The sequence below is a fragment of the Triticum dicoccoides genome, chromosome 1B, assembly GCF_002162155.2.
Source record: "Triticum dicoccoides isolate Atlit2015 ecotype Zavitan chromosome 1B, WEW_v2.0, whole genome shotgun sequence".
Taxonomy (NCBI): Eukaryota; Viridiplantae; Streptophyta; class Magnoliopsida; order Poales; family Poaceae; genus Triticum; species Triticum dicoccoides.
Genome location: NC_041381.1, coordinates 439,675,534 through 439,697,367, shown reverse-complemented (window position 1 = coordinate 439,697,367; position 21,834 = coordinate 439,675,534). Strand labels below are relative to the sequence as shown.

The window sequence follows — 21,834 nt, the reverse complement described above, 5'->3', positions numbered from 1 at the left end:
GTCGCCTTACCGCCTTAAAAACATAGATCCCTACTCCCCAACCGACCGAGCAGCTACCAGTTACCGATATCCAAAAAATTTGATGAGGACTAGGTCGCTTTCTTTTGACATCCCAACAAAGCCCACCAGCACTTGACGCTCCCATGCCCTAGGCACCGCTGCCGCCATACGAAAACTGTACTGCAATGGTCATTTAGTGTAATAACCAGCTCCTATACAGCTGAGAACCTCTCTAGTACTGCAGATGTTCATGAGTAATTTCAGTTAGCTTGCTCCTCTGAGGTCATGGATCTTCAAATTTTAGTGTGATTGGCATGCAGTGTATGCAAAGATATTGTTAATATCTTACTTTAACAATGGACGTGATTATTGTAATGATCATGTCTTTTTTTTTGGAAAATTTCTGTTGTAGAGAAACTAGTTGTTAGTGTACAAATTCTGTTTAGTAGGCTAGAGTTGTCCCATGTCAGTTAGTATGTGTGCCTGTGTCCATGAAGGCATGAAGCTGAGGCTGTTCCGACGAGAATCACAGCTGAGCATGAGCATCAAGTGGCTGATGAGAGCCGTTGAGGGCGTCGTTTAACTGCCAAGCATATTTAAGTGGCTGGCGCAAAACCCACATAATTGGCATGCGGCCAAAAGGGCTATTGCCGCATTGCCAGCGGATGGACCGCTTACATCCTGAGTAGTACTCACGCAAGTAAAGATCGCAGTTTATCTCAAGTATTGCTTTAAATTTGTCCCTCCCTGATTCAGAGCACCAGTATCCCCACTTAAGATCTGCCCCTGGTGTCTGATGAGTCGCCATCTCTTAGGAACTACAAATGTGTGGCTTTATTGTGTGGGACTGGCATTGTCAAGGAAATTAGCTGAAGAATTTTGAGCTCTAAAATAACTTCCTTTCTTGCACAGTGATCTAGAGGTTAGGCTACAAATGATCCATGCTCAGTATTTGTTGAGCATAGGGTGCTTGAGATAAAGATGCTGAAGAACGTCTTGAGTCAGTCATGGCGGAGGGGGGCACATGTCCTGCAGGAAGGGCATCCAGCTGAAGCACTGTATGCTTGTTCAAGTCGATTTCACAGCGGGCAGGTAATAAAACACATTTTTATTCTCTGCATGTTATCTGTTGATCATCAACCCTTGAATCATCTATGTTGTTACAGTGCTTGGATTTTAGCAACTTGGACATGTTGATGAAAATGAGTTGGAAATAGGTATAGTTTTTGTTATGATAACTCAGAAATGCTTGTAATAACAAGATAGCTTGGTAATGCTTCTTAGGAATTCGTGCTTGCGCATAAACTAGTGTAATCCTGTCTGAAATCATGTATATTTCCAGTACATTTAGATGTTAAGTAATGAGTGGAACAAGTCATTTACTTTTAAGACACATCCCACCCAAGATCCGTTCAAAATTTTAATCCCAAATTTACCAAGGTTCAAAGCTTTGTCAAACAGGTCTAGTAAAGCATTTCCAGTCATTCTTACCACCCTATGCATGTCGTCTGATGTATGTACCGGCTAAATAATGGCTTTAAGTTTAACAATCTGTTGCAACTGTACCTGAATCAGTTTACAGATTACCTTTTTTTATATTACAATGGCATCCACAATTCATTTCATCAATTACTTACACTGAATGCACTGGACAATTCACTTGCTTTGATATACATTTCATTTTAGAGCCACTTGGCAGTGCATTAAAGGAATTCCTTTGTATAATTTGTTGTAATCACGTGGGCATGCAACTGTTTATAAAGTTTGATGCTGCCTCAAGAGCCCAAGGCTTTAAGTTGCCTATTGATTCTTTCCCTGGACTTTTGTAGTCAGGTTACAAACATCTATAGGTCTTGTACATTTATAAACCCTGAAATTAGTTGAACAATTGATTTAGCTTACCTCTTTAGACGAAGTGTTCGCTTTTCTTTTATCTTTCTTTGGAGCCGGGTTCTTGAGACAGGACTGGAAATCGGGTTTTAGCTCTTCAAAAGTTTGTTTACCTGAGATGCAACCTCACCCACAATCTATTCAAATTCCGACCCCGCTTCAGACACTTCAGTCTGTTGATCTATGTTCCACCTTCAATTCAAATTCAAACTCAGTGCAATGGACACTTCAGTCTGTTGATCTATGTTCGACCTTCAGTTCCACTCACTAAAATAGATAGAAGTAGCTGAGTCGCCGTTTTGACCTGTTGATTCATTGATTCAGGTGTTGAGGTCGGCGAGGAGCTTCTTCGGCGTGGAGGACTTCATGGACGAGGACAACAGCAAGCCCTACACGTACAAGAAAGAGAAGCGGTCCAAGAACCCGCACAAGCACATCTCGTTCAAGCAGCGGACGATTGCGCACATGGAGCCCTTCACCCTGGACGTGTTCATCTCGAAGCGGTTCGTGTCGGCGTCGCTGACCCACCGGTCGACGTGCCGGCAGGTGGCGGTGGCGGGCACCAACTCCAAGGACGTGAAGGCGGCGCTGACGTCGCGGTCGGACGTGCCGGCGTGCCTGTCGGTGGGGCGGTTCCTGGCGGAGCGGGCCAAGGAGGCGGACGTGTACGCGTGCACCTACACGCCCCGGGAGCGGGACCGGTTCGAGGGCAAGATCAGGGCCGTCGTGCAGTCGCTCATCGACAACGGCATCCACGTCAAGCTCTACCTCGACTGATCCCTTTTCTTTTCTTTTTTTGCTGTGGTATGTCTGTTGCCGCTCTGCTTTCGACACCTGCTGCTGAAGAAGAGTGTTTGGCTTGGTTGAATGCGCTGTGCTGCCGTCAATCCTGTGACTTTTGCTGGTATCCCATGTCTGCTACAAGAAATTTCGCAGACTTTTCACGGCTTTACCAAGGGTAGCTGCTCTTCTCCGTGTGAAAATGTCAACCACACTTGACATTTTGGTGTCCTCTTTTCTAGTAGGAGTATCATTTCTGTTGTTAAGATGGTGATGATATGATTTTCTACAGCTGAAATGGAATCCTAGGTTTGGTGTGGGTTGGTGCAGCGCCTGCGACGGATTCCCAGCGTGCGCAACGACTAGGAGACGCGCTGGTGGTCTCTGCCCACTTTTCCCACGCCTCCTATGGAGGGAGGTGAGGTCCTCTCCCGTCGCAGGCGCCGGTGCTCTTTATCTATCTGCTCCTTTGGTGATGCCAAAAGTGCGGCCGAGTGAAAAGAGGCAGCGAGCGAGCGATTCTGGCCGTCCCACCCTCCTGTATATCTCTCTGTATCCATCATGAACGCCTTCGTTGCCTCACTCACTCATGAAACAGGCACGAGGCAAACACCATCATTTTCGTCGCCCGCCTGCAGTAGCTCCCCTCATCGGTTAAAAATCCCGGCCGACTGATGCATCATACATTCATACTCGCATGACAAGGAAACGCCACGCTCCTGTGTGCGTTGCCGTTCCTTGATACTCCTAGTCCTAGTTGATACATACTCCTACTGGCTACTGTACACAGTGTTTTGTTGGGACATGGCCGATCCGTCGCTTCCACCGGACGCAAGCCGAAAGGGACGTGACGTTCATCAGCTAGTAGTAGTAGTGCCATATCACGCTAGCATACCTCTCACGCATGTGGTAGCACACTTGTTTTGGCGGGAAAAGTTGCATCATGGGTGTTCCCTAAACTGACCAAACAAACCTAAATATTGAAAAAACAAATCACGGTTGATGCCGTTGCGAACAGATTACGGCGACCAATTCCCTGCTCAGCCTCAGACCCTTGTTAATCGAGCAGGCAACACGATGATTTGGGTCAGCAGGCAAGTGCTGCCCAATCATGGGTCCGGCCGGGCCGGGCGGCATCCTTACCTTTCCTTTGGGCATGCTGTTAGTGGAGGGTAGAAGAGGGCGTAGCTATCGACCGATGATGGCGATAACGCAGGCGCGCGTGGGATGAGATTCCACTCCGGTGGCGGTGGCGGTGGCGGTGGCCCGGATCATTGGGCGCGCCACTCGTCACCTGGCGCACGCACGCTCCAGGCTCGACATGCTCAGGCTCAGGGACGGGACAAACATCTCGCATCTCCCGCAGCGACGGCCACCTAGCAGCACAGCACAGCGTGTATGGTCCGTATTATTTTCATTTCTGCACTGCCCAAGCCCAGCCAGTCCCACCAGCACCTGGCCTCAGTGGCCCAGCTTTATACTAGTCGGGAAAAATAATGCCGCTGCTCCTGCCTTGGCGGTCGATCAAGCGGCTTGACCGTCCCACCGAGTTTGAAGCTCCGGCGATCGAAGCCCCACCACGTACCCTACAGATGTACGTGGAAACGGAGACATGCCCAAGCATCAAGCCCCACCACACCTGAAATATGAAAAAAAGAAACAGAAACAGAGAGTCAGAGACGAGCATGAGTAGAATTCAAACAAGATGGATGGATGCATGCAACCCAAGACCGAGCAGACCGACCGGCGTCCAGCTTACCGGGTGACGGGTCTCCTGTCGTCAAGCTCCTCCTTGACCGGCCTCCAAGCGCAGCCGTAGTATACATCTATCTCTTCCTGTTAATTGGCGGGAACGCCGGCATCGTTGGTAGCTAATACGCCGGGAAAACAGGGGAGGGGGTTTCTCTTGGAAGCATCGCACGCATCGCAGAACGTTGCTGCAAGTTCAAACAAGTCTTCGTCCAATTGACTAAACGTTGCTATATTACAATGGGAAGTGTTGGTGGCCGGTGCGCCGGCCGAACCGTTGCGCCGGTAGAGCCCCGTGCGTACGATCTCTTTTTGATCCAAGGACACCGTTGCGCCACGTGTTACCATTTTTTTTTAACGCGCTCGTAGTTATCCCTTCCAATGTCATTTTTGCTGCATCCGATCTATCCTTCGTTTCGAGCAGGGCGAGCGCGGGCGACGTGCTTGTTCGCGCAGGGCGACGGCGTCGGCGGCGGCGGCGGCCCAGGGCGGATCTTCATTCTCCGGCCATCTATGGCTCCCCCCGATGGTAACACGAGCCCAAATGCTTTCCATTTTCGTTGTTTCTCCCCCCTCCCCCGTTGGATTTAGGGTTAGGGCGTCGCTAGCCGCGGGCCGCCGCCGGCACCGGCGCAGACGAGGATGGCGTTTCCGCGGTCGAGGGAGGCGGCGGGGTGGCGTTCCCGCGGGTCCAGGGAGGAGTCGGGGTGGCGTTCGCGCGGACAGAGGCAGGGGCCGGGGTGGGGTTCCCGCGGGCAGAGGGAGTTGGCGCGGCGGTGAATCATGGTTGCCGATCTGATCTGGTGCCGGCGTAGAACTGTCGTAGCTTTTGCTTGTCCACAGTGTAGTATTGCAAATTCTTGTTTCAGTCATACGAGCAACTACTAAAAGATTCATTAGATTGGTGGATTTGGGTATGACTCTGGAAACAGACTTGTGGAAACAATAAAAAATCTGAACCAACCCCTGGCCAAAAAGTTCTTAGATGTTTTGCTTAGGCCCTACCCAGTGGTTGGCCAGAAGAAAAATCCCCGTGCCACTGCACTAGTATATCCCTGGTTAATTTTTCATTGACAGAAGAGCTTGAATTGCTAGTAATAAGAACCAGCGGGGTTGCATGATTAAGTTCTTTCTGTCCAAAATTATTCTCGTCGCTGATTCTCTGTTGCAATGGTGTCATTTTTGAGATTTCAAACATTGCAAAAAGGGGAAGCTACACTTCAGTATAATCGAATTGTACAAGTTTGGTGAATTTTAGTGCAGCAGTCTGAATGTAGATTGGGGAGAGAATATAGTTTGAATCAAGCTTGGCAGATAATGGTCCTTACTCGTTTTCTTAATCATTAGCCGGTGTTTGGTTACGGAAATACACGTGCTGGCATTATGTACCTTTTTGTGGGAAGTTGGATTTGGGATTCGATAAGGCAAGAGCAGGCAAAATGTCAATGGCACAATCTACATGAAAGAGCTGACTAATGTTGTTCAGTCTACAACATTCTGTAGTAGAACACTAGAAATATAAGTACATTATTTTGTCTGGTCTTATTTTTGTTCTCCCTATAACTTTGGTCTTATTTTGTGCTTTGGTCTGATATGCACTATATATATTTTTTGCCAATGAATCACTACTCGTTGTGCTGCGCAACCCAACATTCCTGAATTCATACGTTTGTCAGAATTTTTTAGGTGTTCATGTATGTTTCTTCCTAGCTTCTGATGGTATGGTTTTATGGTTTTATTGACTTGTGTTTTTTCCTTTTGTGTAGATGTTGCAGGTAACTCTGGTGAGAATGAGGGGAGTAAGAAGGCTAAGAAGAAGATTAAGAAGAAAGGCAATCTATGTGGCTTTAAGTCAAGGTTTAACTCAAAAAGGCTGGCTCAGATTGGGAAGCAAATATCACCGGAAAAACAGAGAATCATAAGGGAGGGACCGTTTGGAGACTTGTTGGACATCCGGTCTTTCAAGGTGCCCCATGAGCTCATTGAGTTTGTTGCGATGAACACGAATCACGTACTCTCTGAGTTCAAACACAAGAACAAATCTATCACCTTCAGCAAGCTTATGGTGAAAAGGATTTTCAACGTGCCATCCGGTGATAGACCCGTGAAGATTCTAAAGAAGAGTGATGAACATGATCTTCGCAACATTTACAAGGAGGGGAACAGGGCTCCAATCGCCCATGTTGTCAAGTTGCTCACTAGTTGCAGTGAGGAGGACGTGGATATGATAAATAGGACTTGGGCACTCCTTGCGTTGGCAACAGTTTTGTGCCCAGGCACGGGCAATATGGTGAACCTTGAGTATCTTGCTTCCTTGGAAGATATGTCTTTGGTGCATGAGTTCGCTTGGGATGAGCACTTGTTGGCACGAGCGATGGAGGAGGTTGGAGTCTTTCAAGAGAAGAAGAGGATGCAAGCAAACGCAGAAAAAGAGTTCCAGATTGCTTCATGCCTCCCCATGTTAGCGGTATGCAATGCAACATTATGAAATACCTCCATCTTTTTTCCTTTGCTGCATGAAACCTTCATGACTTTTATGTTTTTTGTTGGCTAATGTCCTTTTTCCATCCCATGCAGATCATATACATGGATCATGTTGATATCCCGGCGGGCCTCCCAAATGAGCATGCTATTGATTATTCCGTGCCGAGGATACGTTTTGTTTGCCAAAAGGATTTTGAGTGGCTGGATAAAGTTGACAAGAACAAGCTCACTCTTATCCAACCTTTCTACGGGAAACACACCCATGTAATTTTGCTACATCCCGCCTATGTATTTTCCTTTGTCAATGGAGTATTAACACCCCCCTGTTTTTTGCTCACTGAATTTGCATGTAGCAATCTTTGCTTTTCTAATTAGTTTATGGCAGCCTTCTTATTTCCGCCACTCATGTTTTGTTTTCCTAGATCCGGAGTTTGTGCAACACCCCCTATGCAGCACAACTTGTGGGACAGGAAGTTGGTGCTGAAGCAGCTAGTGGGCAGGGAGGTGGTGCTGAAGCACCTAGTGGCCAAGGAATTAGTGGCCAAGGAAGCCAAGTTCAAGGTGCTGAAAATCAAGCAAAGAACTCTCAATCAAACGAGGCTCAACAAAATGTTGATGCTGAACCACACCTATCATCATCGCTGAACGAGTGGCTGCAGCAATCATTCCCTAGCATGCAAGATCTAAGGGTACATTTTCATTTCCTGTTTAGGCTTCACATTATTTTTGTTATATCAAGTTGCAAGTGTATATTTTATTTTGCTGCATCCTTCATTTTGATGTGCTACAACCATGTTCTGTTTTTGCTTCATATGTGGTTTAAGTTCATACCTACTAGGCTTTTTTTGCTACATCCATGTGTCTAGTGTGCTACAACTACCTTCTGTTTTTGCTTCATCCATTTAATAGTTTTGCTACATCCATATCATAAATCTGCTACCTACATACATGACAGTAATTTGCTACAATCACACTCTTTATCTGATACATAGTAACACAGTAGCATACCTACTTGTTTTCTCGCTCCATCCATACCTCTAATGTGCCACACCCACATTTGTGTTTTTTTACATCCACACATGTGACTAAAATGTACAATAATTGGCTTTGTTGTAGGTACCAACTCAGTTTCAAATGCTTTACGACAAGCACAAGGGTATTTTTGCAGCGGAGGTGGATGATGTTGTAGGCAAGTTTGGACAGTGTTTAAAGGGATTGCAGTGCAGCCGGATGGCTGCCCTCCTTCGCGATGTTGGAGACGCCGTCACAACTACCAGTGAGCCCAACTTCTCCTTCGAAGCACCTATCATGGACGAATGTCGCGGAAAAGAGAATGATGCTAAAGCTGCAAATGATGGCATTGGTGCTCAAGCTCAATCTGAAGGTACAACACCTAGCATTAACAAGGATGAAGTCACCGGATTGAAGCAACAAGTAGCAACCGAGGCTGCTGAAACTCGTGAGCAACAAATAGTGAGTTTCGAGATGGAAGGGAACGTCTCACCTCACAGCCCCCCACTCTTCTATGATGCACCCAGGAGTGCGACAGCTGGCATTTGGGACGACGAGCCATCCTGTGAGTTGTTCCCAAAGGGCTCCGAAGACTACGAGATGATGCATTGCACGGATGAGCCTATAACCAAGAAAAGCACAGTCAGCCCCATATTTGAAAACATCCCCGTGTTCCCTGTTTCAGACGATGATGACAGCCCAAGTATGCTTCCTTCCTCCTGCATCATTTCTTTTTGTTTTTCTCCATGTCATTTTTTTCGCTACATATGTGTGATTGCATCAAATTCTCTTTTGTACAATCCCTTGCAAAACTCATTCATTTTTTGTTGCTTGCTGCAGCTCCTAATATGGTCGCTACAGAAGAGCATTTTGTTGAGGCAAGCAGTGGCCCTAGCACACATGACAAGAACACTAGGAAGAAGAGGATGGCCAAAGTTCCAGCGGTAAAAAATACCAAGGCAAAGAAGCAAAAGGTTGATGTAGCTGCAGCCATGTATGAGAAGTATGTAAAGCATGGGAAACCATTGAGGAGATCACATGCCAATGAACAAGTGTGAGCTACCTAAGCCCTATCTCTTGTTGCTTTCTGTTTTTTATTTTTTTTCTGCTCGAAACAAATGATTCATTTGGTTGCATCTATGGTAACAGGACACCTTTCATCAAGATGGGTGGATTTTACATTGGATACAAGAAATTCCTGGTATGCTTCAAGCCTCGTGGGGATATGAATGATGAGGTTATGTCCCTATGCATCGAGATGAACAACATGACATCCCGTGCAGCAAGTGGTACGAATCGGAAGAAATACATGTTCTCAGTCCACGCGGGGGTAAGTTTTTGCAGAAACAAGCAATGCTTCATTCCTTTTTTCTTCACATTTTTTGTTGCAACACACACTAACCATTTTTGTTGTGGCCATCCTTCAAGTAGATGCTACTAAAACAAGACCCAACAACCTTCCAACCAGCAAAACTCATACCCGAGCTTGAAAGGGCTGTGACAAAGTTCAAGGCGAATAAATATGACCTCGTAAGTTTCCAGAGAGACCTACTTTTGTTTCGCACCACAAAATACTTTGAAAATATGATCCAATGATGTAGCATTTCTTTCGAAACATATGTAGCAATTATTATTGATGTTGACAACATCTGTTTTGAAACACATGTAGCAACTCTAATTGATGTTGGAAGCTTTTTTGCACATCAGTTACATGTGTCTGAGTCCCCCTTTTGCCTTTCTTTTGTGCTTTCCAGCTTTTTTTCACAATTGTTCATGATAAGCACTGGATAATTGTTTGCGCAAACTTGCTATACAAGCAGTGGAATGTATTTGACTCAATCCATTCAAAAGGAAAACAATCTCCTTTGAAGAAGCAAGCAAATAACCTGGTAGGCTCATGCTCTCTATTTTTAAATTTTCTGTTTGAATTTTGCTTCATCTACATAAATGCCATGTTGTCATCTTCACACACCTTATCCTTTTTTTTCAAACTTTTGTGCGTGTTTCTTGGTGGTAGATCACAAACTTTGCAGCCCTCGCACAAGAGTACAGCCAATTCAATGTCGATGTTGGATCCTTCGCCCGTGTTGACCTAGAGGATTACCCAAAGCAAGATAACCTGTGAGTTTTCTTTTTGAATTTTTGCTTCAATCATGTGTTCCATTTCAACATTCTTGCTTGTTTCAACTATGCATCCGAAATATGAAGGAGAATTTTTTTAAATCTCACAGATGTGATTGTGGCTTTTTCGGGCTCAAATATGTGGAGAACTTTGATGGGAAGTCAATGAAAGAGTTCAATCAGGTAATTTCTTTGTCATTTTGTTGCAATCTACTTTCCTTTTTTTCAATACTCATGCAACACAAGAATAATTAGTATCATACTTGCTTAATTTTTTTCATTCATTTTTACAGGAAGACGTGGCGCGATACCGCATGGATGTGGTGCACAACCTTTGCACTCACCCAATGAACAATGCCCCAATGGAGCGGGCATTCAATGAAGAGTTGGCGGCTTAATTTGCGGGAGGGTTCAAGACGATCAAGCTCGTTTTCTTTCGTTAGGTCTAGAATCATGTCTGAGGTGGCAGCGTTCTGATAGTATTAGAGTAGTGCGCGTTCGTATGTACCCTAATGATACCTTCGGTAAACATATGTGTTCTTTTTTTGGTATGTAAACCGATGATAACTTGATCTCTTTTGGATGAAGCACTTCTCCCGTTCTTTAATGGATGTGATCTTCTGCTTTGCCAACATGATCATGCATTGACACCCGTTTATTGTTTTGCTGGTTATGAGCTTCATCCATAGAAGTTTCAAGGGAATCTCTGTGCAATTTTCCCCTCGAAACCTTTTTCATGAAAACAATATGTGGATGCTGCATTGTCACAGTCAAATTGTTGGAAGCTTACAAAAAATAGCTACAACCTTCTGTTAGATTTGTTGCATGGCAAAAATCTACATTTTTACCTGTGATTTTTTTGCTACATCCCCTATGATTTTTTTGCTACATCCCCTATGATTTTTTTGCTGGAAGCATAATGTAAATAAGCTTCCTTTCCAAACTCTTGCTGCATAGCAAAACCAACACTTTAAATCATTCAAGGCTTTTTCCTTTTTCAAACTTGTTATTTTGCTTCAACCATGTTTAAAAAAGCTTCAACCATTGTTTGAAAAAGCTTCAACCATGTTTCCAAAAGCTTCAACCATTGTTTAAAAAAGCTTCAACCATTATTTTTTTGCTTCAACCATGTTTAAAAATGGCTTCAACCATTGCTTGAAAAAGCTTCAACCATGTTTTCCAAAATCTTTCAACCATTATTTTTTGCTTCAACCATGTTTAATAAAGCTTCAACCATTGCTTTAAAAAGCTTCAACCATGTTTTCCAAAAGCTTCAACCATTATTTTTCAAAAAGATTCAACCATGTTTTCCAAAAGCTTGAACCATGTTTCCTACAAGCTTCAACCATGTTTACAGAAGCTTCAATCATGTTTTTAAAATGTTGCAATCATGCTTTTTCACAGAGATTCTAAACATGATTTCAAGGATATTCAACCATTGAGTACTATTTTAAAAAAAAAACTTATAAGTTGGCACCATCATAATTCAAAAATCAACATTCTGCATTTTGAAACCACACATGTAGTAGTATGTTGCAATCCCAAAACACAAACATTCACAACTAGTCAACACAACTTTTTATCATAAGACATGGGGTGTTACAAGGTAATTCATCATTGTTCCCCTCACGAAACATCCTAAAGTGTAAGGATTGGCCCGACACCTGGAGCTTTCGCGCTCGCACTCGCAGCAAGAAAAGCGGCAAGGAGTTGGCAGTTCTTCACGTTGTGATCCTCATCTTCACAATATTTGCATGGAGTCTTCTTTTCCCTTGGCTTTGGAGCTTTCTTCGTTTTCGCTGCGTCCTTCTTTGCTTTCTTCTTCATTTCATCTTCTCGAAGCTCAATTAGTGGCTTCCTTCGCTTCTCTTTTTCTTTTGGCCTCCCCTTCTTTGCTGACTTTGGTGGGTTTCGTAGTCCTACGGGGGGTGGATCCTGCTGCCCTGTACTGGGACCCCCTGAGAGTTGTTCATTTGCTGCATGACCTTGGGCTTCTTCGCCTCGTGCAACTTCATCGATCGCTCTAGCTTTTATTTCAGCAACCCCAACACTGCCCTGATCAATTAGCCCAGAGACAAAACTATAAGCTTCATCATTGAAGCATGCATCAGAAGCGAGTTTCCCAAACTTCCGGCAGAGAGAGTTAAACTTTAGGGTGTTTGTTGTGGGGACGCCGAAATGCATAGCTCTATGCCCATCGCCTGGTTCAGGTGCAAGGTCGGTTGCTCTCTTAGACCATCTTGGAAGCATGTAATTCGCAGGTATCGCTTGCACGTTCAGGTGCACCATGACACGGATGATATGTGGGCAGATCAGCCCACACATCTCAAACATGTTGCAACTGCACATGTATGTCTGATCATCAGGGGCAACACGCACCGTGTACACTTTAGGGTTCATGCCATCATTTGCAACAAGACGAAACCAGCCGACATTCCCTTGCAGCTGGTATTGCAACCCATAGCCTGTTGATTTAGCCAATAGTTTCTGAAACTTGAAAAATACCTCTCTGGTATAGAAATCAGCAGCCTGCTTCTCAATGTTGTAACTGCAAACAAAAAAGCTTCCAACATCAATAAGAATTGCTACATATGTTTCATTCAAATGCTGCATCCAAAATGTACTGGAAAACTAAAAAAAATGCTACATGACTTTTGGACTTACTTGCCCCAGAGTGGTGGCCTCGTCGCTTCATTGATGAAGCCCGCATTGTCTTCACGATCAAGCATCAGCTCCTGGCAAAGCTCAAACTGCTGCACAAAGGTCCAAACCGAGTCTCCATGATGATTTAATGTCTTGAAGTAGGAATTCAGGCCCTCGGAGCGCCCAGTTGTTCCTGTGAATGGGAAGAACTTATTCCTAAAGTACACAGGAGCCCACGTCTCCCTGCTGTTCCACATGTTTTTGAGGTGTTTCTTATCAGCCACACCAAACACCTCGACCATCTGCTTCCACCGTTCTTCAAACTCCTCAACGGTGTCTGAACCATTAATGCAACCATAGAATGCTTCTGCAAAAGGCTCATCCTTGCCCAGCATCCTCCCTAGTTTTGTTCTTGCAACCCGGAAGACGTGCCACTTGCAACATCTGTGTGTTGAATGTGGGAATACCATTGAGATGGCTGTAGCCATTGCCTGGTCTTGATCAGTCATAATGTTCAACGGATGCTCATTATTCATTGCCAACATCCATTGCTGGAAGACCCACTTGAAAGTTTCAATGGTCTCATCAGGCAACAAAGCACACCCCAAGCAAACAGTGTGTGTGTGGTTGTTAATGCCAACAATTGGAGCAAAGGGCAGGTTGTAGCGATTTGTGCAGAATGTGGTGTCGAAAAACACACAATCTTTGTACTTTGGATACAAGGCCCTTGTTCTCCCATCAACCCAGAAAAGCGCCCTAACAGCTCCATCTTCTTCTAGCTTCGAGAAAAAGAAGTTTGGATTCTCCACTTGTCTTCTCTCAAAGTACTCGATTGTCAGCTCCAAATCACGTCCCGATAGGCCCCTTCGCAACTTTGCTCTTGCATTTGTCACATCAGTCTTCACATACGGCAAACTCCTTGGATCGCAACACCGTGCATCTCCAAGCAAGCCCATCATATTAGCCGTAGATATGTTGCGATAGTGCAGTGAAGTGATGTACTGCATGTCTGCATCCGGGATATTTCTGTGAGAGCGGCAAAATCTCCGACGCCCCCTTTGCAACATCAACTGGTGTGTGTGATCGGCCTCAAAAATTGTCACAACCCAGCTACCGTCTTTGAGGTTAACACCCATATGAGCCTTGCAATCATACCGCTCCAACTGATTTCTTTTCCTCTTGTCGCTCACATCCATATAGATGCCAGCTTGTTTGCTTGGAGATTTTTTGTTACTAGCATAGCTCATATCAACATCATCACACTCATTTGTTGCAGCCCCTTCAGAAATGCTACCACCAACACTCTTCGAAGGATTTTTCCGTGAGTGTATGCACTCAAAAACTCTATAGATTAGAATGCGCTTCTTATCCGAGCTATTTTTCCTACTATACTTTGACGTCACAATGCGAGTTCCAAAGCCCATCTTCGAGGCATATTCATTGTAAACACGCTGAGCTTCTTCAACATTGTCAAAAACCATTCCAACAAAAGGGACAACTGGCTGTGATGATATATCTTCATCCGGTTCGTCAACAAGTGTTGCAGCATTTCCATTGGCATTGTCACTAGCCACACGAGCATTGCCTTGATTTGGAGCTACACCACCGGTGTTCAGCTGAAACGAATCGTCACTAACATTTCGCGGAGTTTCATTCAGATCAATGCCTTCTTCTTCTTCTTCTTCTTCATGTGCAACATTTTGCATATCATCGTCAAGGAAAATTGATGGCTCAACAGCAACATTCTGCAACAAAATCAGCACCCAAGTCATTTTTTTTGCTGCGTGAAAAAATACGTAAAAAGCACGAACAAAAAAAAGTGGACGCAACATGGCAATCATAACCCAAAAACAATTCCTGCTGCAGCATTTTAGGATGCAGCATGCAACATCTAGCAAGTAGCATGAAGCAAATGCAACACATGCTTGTAACATTTTATCAACATCCAGCAGGAAGAAACATCTTACTAGCATTAATTGAGAACATATTAGCAATATTACACAAAAAACAAACACAAGCATGTTGGCAACATCTCTTTTCAATCTCATGATCATCAAAGGTTGCAAAATTTTTTTTGTGAACAAAATGATCTAGGGTTTGCAATTGAATTTCATACCAGATCAAATTCATCCCGGCCATGCCGTGCTGCATCTTGGAAGACCACACCAGGGTTGTAGTACCGTTGCAGCACCGGTCCACTACTACCAGGGTCTTCCCTCCTCAGTGGGCTTCGGCCATGAACGGCAGCGGAGCTCGAGCCCAAATCCATGGCGGCAAGGAGGTCGTTGCGGATGTACGACATGGTTGAAGCAAGCACAGGGCGTCTTGATAGATGAGGGAGCCCCTCCTCGAAGGTTATTAGGTCGTGGGGAACAAAAAACCGGCGGATCCGGCCGCCGCCGCCGCGGGTTGGGGAGCCGCCGCCGCGGGTTGGGGACGAACAGACGCGGGGGATCCAGCTCCCCTGTTTTCCCCGTTGTGGCGCGTCTTTAGCACGGTTGCAACATAACATACCATTTTTTGCTGCAACGGTTCATTAGGTACTCACTTTGCGCGCAGATCTGACGGTTGGCGCTGACCGCATCGGACGGTTCGGGCTCGACCGGCCCAACTGTTGGGCCGGTGCGCCGGCGCAGATCGCTGGCCTATTACAATACAGCTCCTGTAGTGCCTCCAACAACCGTAGGTACAAGTTCAAACAAAACAACACAAAAAACTGTAGGTGGTACGTCCAGAAGCCAATGCCGTAGCAATCCATGGTTGGTTTTGGTTTCTCTGAAGTCATGTCATGAGACCCTCCGAGGTCCCGGATAGCTCAGCTGCCGGGAACAAATGGCTAGAGAACAGCAACGGCAGCACTACTATATTGCAGCGGTGGTAGTAGAAATATTCAGTCCCAGGTAGTGGAAGGGAGACTTGTTGGAGACAGGCAGGAGTAGCAGAGAAAGCCAGGGGCCTGTTAGCCAGCCTCGTGTCCCCCTTGTTCTTTCTGCCACGGCCATGGCGGCTCCACGCCCCCCTCCTCGTGCTCCGTGCGTGCCTCCTCCGCTATAAGTAGGCGACCGTCGCCTCCTGCTGCCTGCGACCAACCACTGAGAAGAGCAAAGGAGGATAGTGCACTGGTGCCGAGTGCGGAGAGTGACTGTGTGGGACTGATGGCCATGGAGAGGGGCTGGAAGGCCGGCAGCGCGTTTCGGTTTGATGTGGTCGAGGAGGAGGACGAGGCGGCGGCGGCGATACCGCCGCCGCAGACGCCGCTCGAGCCCATGGAGTACCTGTCGAGGTCCTGGAGCGTGTCCGCGTCGGAGATATCCAAGATCCTCGTCGGAGGCAAGAAGAGCTGCTTCAACAGGCTGCCGCTGCAGGAGATGGGCATACCGGAGGCCTCCGCCGTGCTCGCCACCACGGCCGTCGTTCCGAGCTATCGACACCACGTAAGCGAGCAGTCCACTGCCCACTCCCATACTTTCTCTGCTACCTCTCCTTTCTGAATGTTTCCATCTGTTGTCTGGCCATTTTCGAGCAGACAGATGCAAGGCGGAGTTCCATCAGCGGGATCGGACACCACCAGTCCATCGGCAAATGGTTCCACCACAAGGACGCGAGCCGGTCGAGGCAGAGCAGCAAGGAGAAGCTGCGCGCCGACAGGGCCCACGTGCACGCCATGGTGTCGGTGGTCCGCGTCGCGGCCGCGGTGGCCGCCGTCGCGGCTGCGTCCACCAGCTCCGACACCCAGGCCTCCAAGATGGCCGCGGCCATGGCGCCGGCCACGGAGCTGCTGGCCTCGCACTGCGTGGAGGCGGCTCGGCTTGCCGGGGCGAGCCACGAGCAGGTGGCCTCCGCCGTCCAGTCCGCGGTCGGCGTCAGGACCGCCGGCGATCTGACGACGCTCACAGCGGCAGCGGCAACCGGTAAGGGGTCGATGCGGTGAACGGCCGTGCCGCCATTGCCATGACAATGTGCAGTCCCATTTCCGTATGATATGTCGTGCAAGAATCAAAGCTGAGTTCGTGTGGAATCCGTATCAGCGCTGCGAGGAGCTGCGACGATGAAGCAGAGGGTGCAGCGGGAGGCGGCGAGAAGCAACGCGAGCGTTCTTCCTTACGAGAAGGGCCATTCGTGGAGCCCTGATGTCTGGTGCAAGGAGGGGGAGCTGCTGAAACGCACAAGAAAAGGTACAGACAACACAGCCGTGCAATATTCAGAACATTCAGTCATGGATCAACATCTTTTATACTCCAAACAAGGTGATTAAGGTGCATAATCTTTATTTATTTTTCCTGGTGCAGGGGATTTACACAGGACAAAAGTATCTATCTACATCAACAGGAGGTCTCAGGTAGGAAAAAACTCTGACTGCACAATATCAATTGATTGTCCATTTGTCCTACCAAACATAAAATAAAATGTTTGTTCAACTACTGATGGCATAGCCAAATGATAACAGGTCATGCTGAAGCTGAAAAGCAAGCACATTAGAGGTGCACTGTCCAAGAACAACAAGAGTAAGTTCAGCAGCACCCGAAACAAACATCATATGCTTTTTCGCAAAAAAAAACAAAAAAAAAACAAACATCATATGCTACCATTTCTGCCTCTGTCAGTGTAGCTTGTGAGATTTTAACACCGAGCGTTTCGCCTGTAACAATCGTCTGCAGGCGTGGTTTACGGCGTATACAGCGAGCTTCCGACGTGGGTGATTGAGCCAGGGAAGGCCTTCATGGATGAGAAATGCTGTTTCGGCCTGAGCACGGCGCAAGGTATCGTAGAATTCGAGTGTCAGGACGGCACGAGTAAGCAGAACTGGGTCGACGATGTGCAGAACCTGCTTCGACAAGTTGCGGCAGATGATCGTGTGGCAGATAAGCTGGAGTCGGTAGTGAAAATGGGTTGATGTGTGAGCCGTTTTCTCGGTGTGAGGTGATAGTATGTTGTGATATAAGGGAGGTTACATATGACATAATGATGTTAATACTCTTGTGATGTAGTTTAGTTTAGCTCTGTATTGTAATGCATACAAAACGATGAGATAGAGAGTTAGTAGATTTACTATGTGTGTTCCTCTATTAAGCTCGCCGTGTTAATGGTGAAATGTGCCTTTAGTGCAAATAATTGAGAGAAGACTGGCTAGTTGCTCCACACCTCTATCCTGTGGGGGCAAACTTGCAGCTAGTAAAGTTAGTTTTCTCTTCCATGCCAACGTTCTACATGTGCACCAGCAGATGCATGAGGGGTTGTTTATGGAGAAAGCATGGCATGGGGGATAAAGGACCATCTCTCATTGCATGAACCAAAGTTTGCAAAGCAAAATCACAAGGTGGACTAGGATTCTTTTGTGGCAAAATTGGCTCTATAAAGGCCTAATTTTTTGGCTTTCTGAGTTGCTTACTCAAGTTCAGCGTACCGGAGAATCTAGACACTTGGAGCTACATCTGACAATCAGGTAATTTCTGGCCGATGAAATTACAAGCAAGTCATGGTGACCCAACTTACTGTAGGTCCTTTCAACTGGCTATGACAAAGCTGTTGTAAACTGAAACATAAAGTTTTCTTGCTGGTACTGCAACTAACAACAGTATTACAAAGGGAAAACATTCACCTCCCTAGATACATGACGGTGCGCTATACCGGTCGGGGTAGTCCGTCGGGAGGCAAGCCGGATGGTGCACCGGCCACACGGCTAGCAGGCTATTCTACGGGCCTCCGACCAATGTAGCGTCTAGGCGCGCAAGCAAAGGACTCTTCTACCAAGGAGTCCTCTAGGTCGGTTTAATACTCTTTTAACCACAGGCCTCATCCTCCTTTATAAGGCGAGGCCACGGGATAGCTCGGGGCATCGACATCATTGTCATCGTCTCAGTAGCTACAACTACCCCATACTTGTAACCCCCTCACGCGAGGCATTTTCCACCAGCAATTAAATTAAAGCACGAGTAGAGTTTTACCTCAACCATGAGAGTCGAACCTGGGTAAACTCCCGATCTTTGATCCCCTCTGGTACTTCCGGCCATGTTCTTCACCCTACTGAGGCTATTGATATTTTTTTGTATCATCAATTTGCACGCCAGTCAGGGCCTGATCATTGGTTGTGTTAGTAAACTCATGTTGATTCGATAAATCTTGAGGTCACTTAAGGAAAATTGTTGCTAGCTACAAACCCTTGGAGTTGGAAGCCCAACACCTTCCTAGTTGAGAGGAAGCAACCGACTAGATACGCTATTACCCGCATTAGGCAAAGGTTAGTTAATGACTTCTCAACGGGCCGGCCCACGTGAACTATGTGCGGTCTTGCATCATTTTCTATTTCTTTTGAGAAATAAAAGGAAAGCTCGCTTATATATGGTTTGGAGGGGCAAACAAAGTATGAAGAGATTTAAATGTAGCCTCTATGGAGCATAAGGCCACACAAATATATTCAACACATTTGGGAAGGGTTTAGCATTTTTTAGGAATAAAAGGGCATAAAGGCATAAAGGAGGTTTAAACTAGCGGTGATAGCTAGCTAAACTTGTGAAATAATTTGGGTAGGTCTCAAATATCACAAAACGACCAGGCGCAAGGTTTGGGGGTGAGTATAGGTGAAGAACAATGAAGGGGAGAAGGGTTTACTTATTTCACCATTTTATAAAATGGCAAAATAAAATATCCAAAAATATATTTTATTAGTGAAATATGATGCTTATGCAATGTTTATGATACAATGATGATGCAAAACTAAAGTAACAATCAATTTCTAATTTAGGTAAAATACCCTGGGATGTTACAAGGCAACGGTGTGTTCATGGTGAATATTTTTCATGGAGCTTTGATGGTTTGCAAGTGTAGATTCCTTCCATCCGTTAGGAATTGCAGGGTATGTTGGTGCAATAGTGGCAGCGACTTCCCTTTGGTAGTTTGGTCCTCAAGACTCATCTCTGCCACATCAGTGCACATTCCGGTTTTGACGTGAGGCCTACTTGAATTATGGAGGTTAGGCTTTTGGATCTACGACTCTTGCGGCTCTTCTAGTTGAGATGGCTTCTTCACCAGGGCGATGGTTAGGCAAGACCGTGATGTTGATGATTTCACATCCACGATCAACAATGATAGGTTGACTTCGGTGATGGAGCAGCTTGTGGTGGCACGCTAATGGTTGTTTGAGAGCCAGAAGACGGTCAACCCTCACAGGCTTTAATATATTTATTTTTTGTGGTTATTTGTACTGTTGGTTTGGTGGCAAAAAAAGAAAGTTGTTGTTTGTTGGGAACAACCAACCAACACTTACCCCTCGAGGAGCTCTCGCAGGGGTCATTTTTTTCCCGAAGTGCGCTAAGTGGTGCATCCAGCTGCCACTGATGACCCACAAGTATAGATGATCGTAACAGTCTTCAAGGGTAGCATTTCACCCAAATTTATTGATTCGGCACAAGAGGATCTAAAGAATATTTATAAGCCTTAGCAGTTGTGTTGACAATTCTACCACATCGAAGAAACCACTTCCTTGCAAAAATTATTAGTAGCACGGTAATATGATAATCTTGACGGCAAAGCAATAGTAACAGTAACCGAAGTAGCAGCAAATTTGTAGAGAGCAACGCAATAGTATCTTGATCAAATGCAATAGTATTAAAGCTTAGGCATGGAGTAGCAATGGATATTCAGATGAGACTTAATATGTAACTTTCAAAACCTAAAGCCATGCACAATAGGTTCAATTCATCAATCATATATAGGCATGTATTCCGTATATAGTCATACGTGCTTGCGGTAAGAATTTGCATAACATTTTTTGTCCTACCCTCCCATGGCAGCAGGTCCTAATGAAAACTAAAGGTAATTAAGACGCTTCTTTTACTAGAGAACCGGGACAAAACATTAACACAAAGTGAATATATGAACTCCTCAAGTTAGAATCATCCCTGTTGATAATGGTCACCTTGGGCTTCTAAGGTTCAGAACAATAACAGTTGCATACAACTACAATCAAAAACGTAAATATATTCATAAAGCAACATGTTCATATCTGAAATCATGACACTCGAGTCCTAGTGACAAATATTAAGCATAGCAAAGTCATAGCAACATCAATCTCAGAACATAGTGGATACTAGCGATCAAGCCTAATAAATTGACACGATTACATATGAAATCTCATCCATCTCCATCTACCTCCAATATGCCTACAAGGGATTACTCACATATGATTGTGAGCATCATGGAATTGTTGATGGAGAAGGGTTGGTGATGACGACAACGACAAATCCCTCTCTCTGGAGCCATGAACGGACTCTAGATGGGCTCCGGACGAAGAATAGGAGGTGACGGCGACTCCATATCGTAAAACACGATGAAACTTTTTGTTTCATTTTTCTCAAAGGAAGTTAATATATAGCATTGGAATTAGGTCAAAGAATGTCCAAGGGGCCCACATGGCCAGGTCACACGACCAGGGGGGTGGTCGCGACACCAACCCATGTGGCCATCCCCTGGCCTTTCTCCGATGGATTCTGGTTCCAGTATTTTTCAATTATTTCAAAATAATTCTCCGTAAATTTTCAATAAATTCCTAGAATTTTTTACTTTTGCACAAAAAAACACCAAGGTAATTCTGCTGAAAACAACGTTGCTACCTCTTGAGCTTGCCTTGGTTTTTCTCTTGAAGAGGAAAGGGTGATGCAGCAAAGTAGAGTAAGTATTTCCCTCAGTTTGAGAACCAAGGTATCAATCCAGTAGGAGACAACGCACAAGTCACCGAATACATGCACAAACAATCAACAACTTGCACCCAACATGATAAAGGGGTTGTCAATCCCTTCACGGTTACTTGCAAAAGTGAGATCTGATAGAGATAGATAAGCGGTAAAGTAAATATTTTTGGTATTTTTGGTTTATAGATTGGAAAGTAAAGATTGCAAAATAATAGATCGGAAACTAGTATGATGTAAAAGAGAACTTATATGATGGAAAAGAGACCCGGAGGCCATAGGACTAGTGGCTTCTCTCAAGATAGCAAATATTACGGTGGGTGAACAAATTACTGCCGAGCAATTGATAGAAGAGCGCATAATTATGACGATATCTAAGGCAATGATCATGAATATAGGTTGTCGGAGTAAATGACCACGGGTAGCCTCATCTGCTTCCCATGACGTTTCAAGACATCGGGCCGGCTGCGCC

General features: G+C 45.5%; 3 protein-coding genes across 5 annotated transcripts in view; all 3 read left to right on the top strand.

The window, feature by feature from the left end:
* The window catches only part of LOC119339876, a 6,453-nt gene extending 3,515 nt beyond the window's left edge, over window positions 1–2,938 (top strand). For 2 of the 3 annotated variants that reach the window (XM_037611779.1, XM_037611785.1), the window contains 2 exons: window positions 913–1,092; window positions 2,215–2,936. In XM_037611779.1, coding sequence (XP_037467676.1) covers window positions 982–1,092; window positions 2,215–2,667 — 564 coding nt within the window. In that variant the 5' untranslated portion in view covers window positions 913–981 and the 3' untranslated portion in view covers window positions 2,668–2,936. Of the gene's footprint in view, window positions 1–912; window positions 1,093–2,214 lie in introns of all 3 variants that reach the window. The other variant, XM_037611789.1, reaches the window with a different exon arrangement.
* Window positions 2,939–6,793: 3,855 nt separating this feature from the next.
* Window positions 6,794–10,498, top strand: LOC119350449. Its single transcript, XM_037618280.1, has 11 exons — window positions 6,794–6,886; window positions 6,997–7,167; window positions 7,326–7,592; window positions 8,020–8,617; window positions 8,755–8,968; window positions 9,064–9,244; window positions 9,346–9,444; window positions 9,669–9,803; window positions 9,932–10,035; window positions 10,146–10,218; window positions 10,329–10,498. The coding sequence occupies exons 1-11, from the start codon at window positions 6,794–6,796 to the stop codon at window positions 10,431–10,433; spliced, it is 2,040 nt and encodes a 679-aa protein (XP_037474177.1). The 3' UTR covers window positions 10,434–10,498.
* A 5,069-nt stretch (window positions 10,499–15,567) lies between these two features.
* On the top strand, window positions 15,568–17,786 carry LOC119306350 (VAN3-binding protein-like). The gene is made up of 6 exons (XM_037582595.1): window positions 15,568–16,112; window positions 16,205–16,589; window positions 16,707–16,853; window positions 16,968–17,017; window positions 17,126–17,183; window positions 17,337–17,786. The coding sequence occupies exons 1-6, from the start codon at window positions 15,834–15,836 to the stop codon at window positions 17,570–17,572; spliced, it is 1,155 nt and encodes a 384-aa protein (XP_037438492.1). The 5' UTR covers window positions 15,568–15,833; the 3' UTR covers window positions 17,573–17,786.
* The last annotated feature ends 4,048 nt before the right edge of the window (window positions 17,787–21,834 follow it).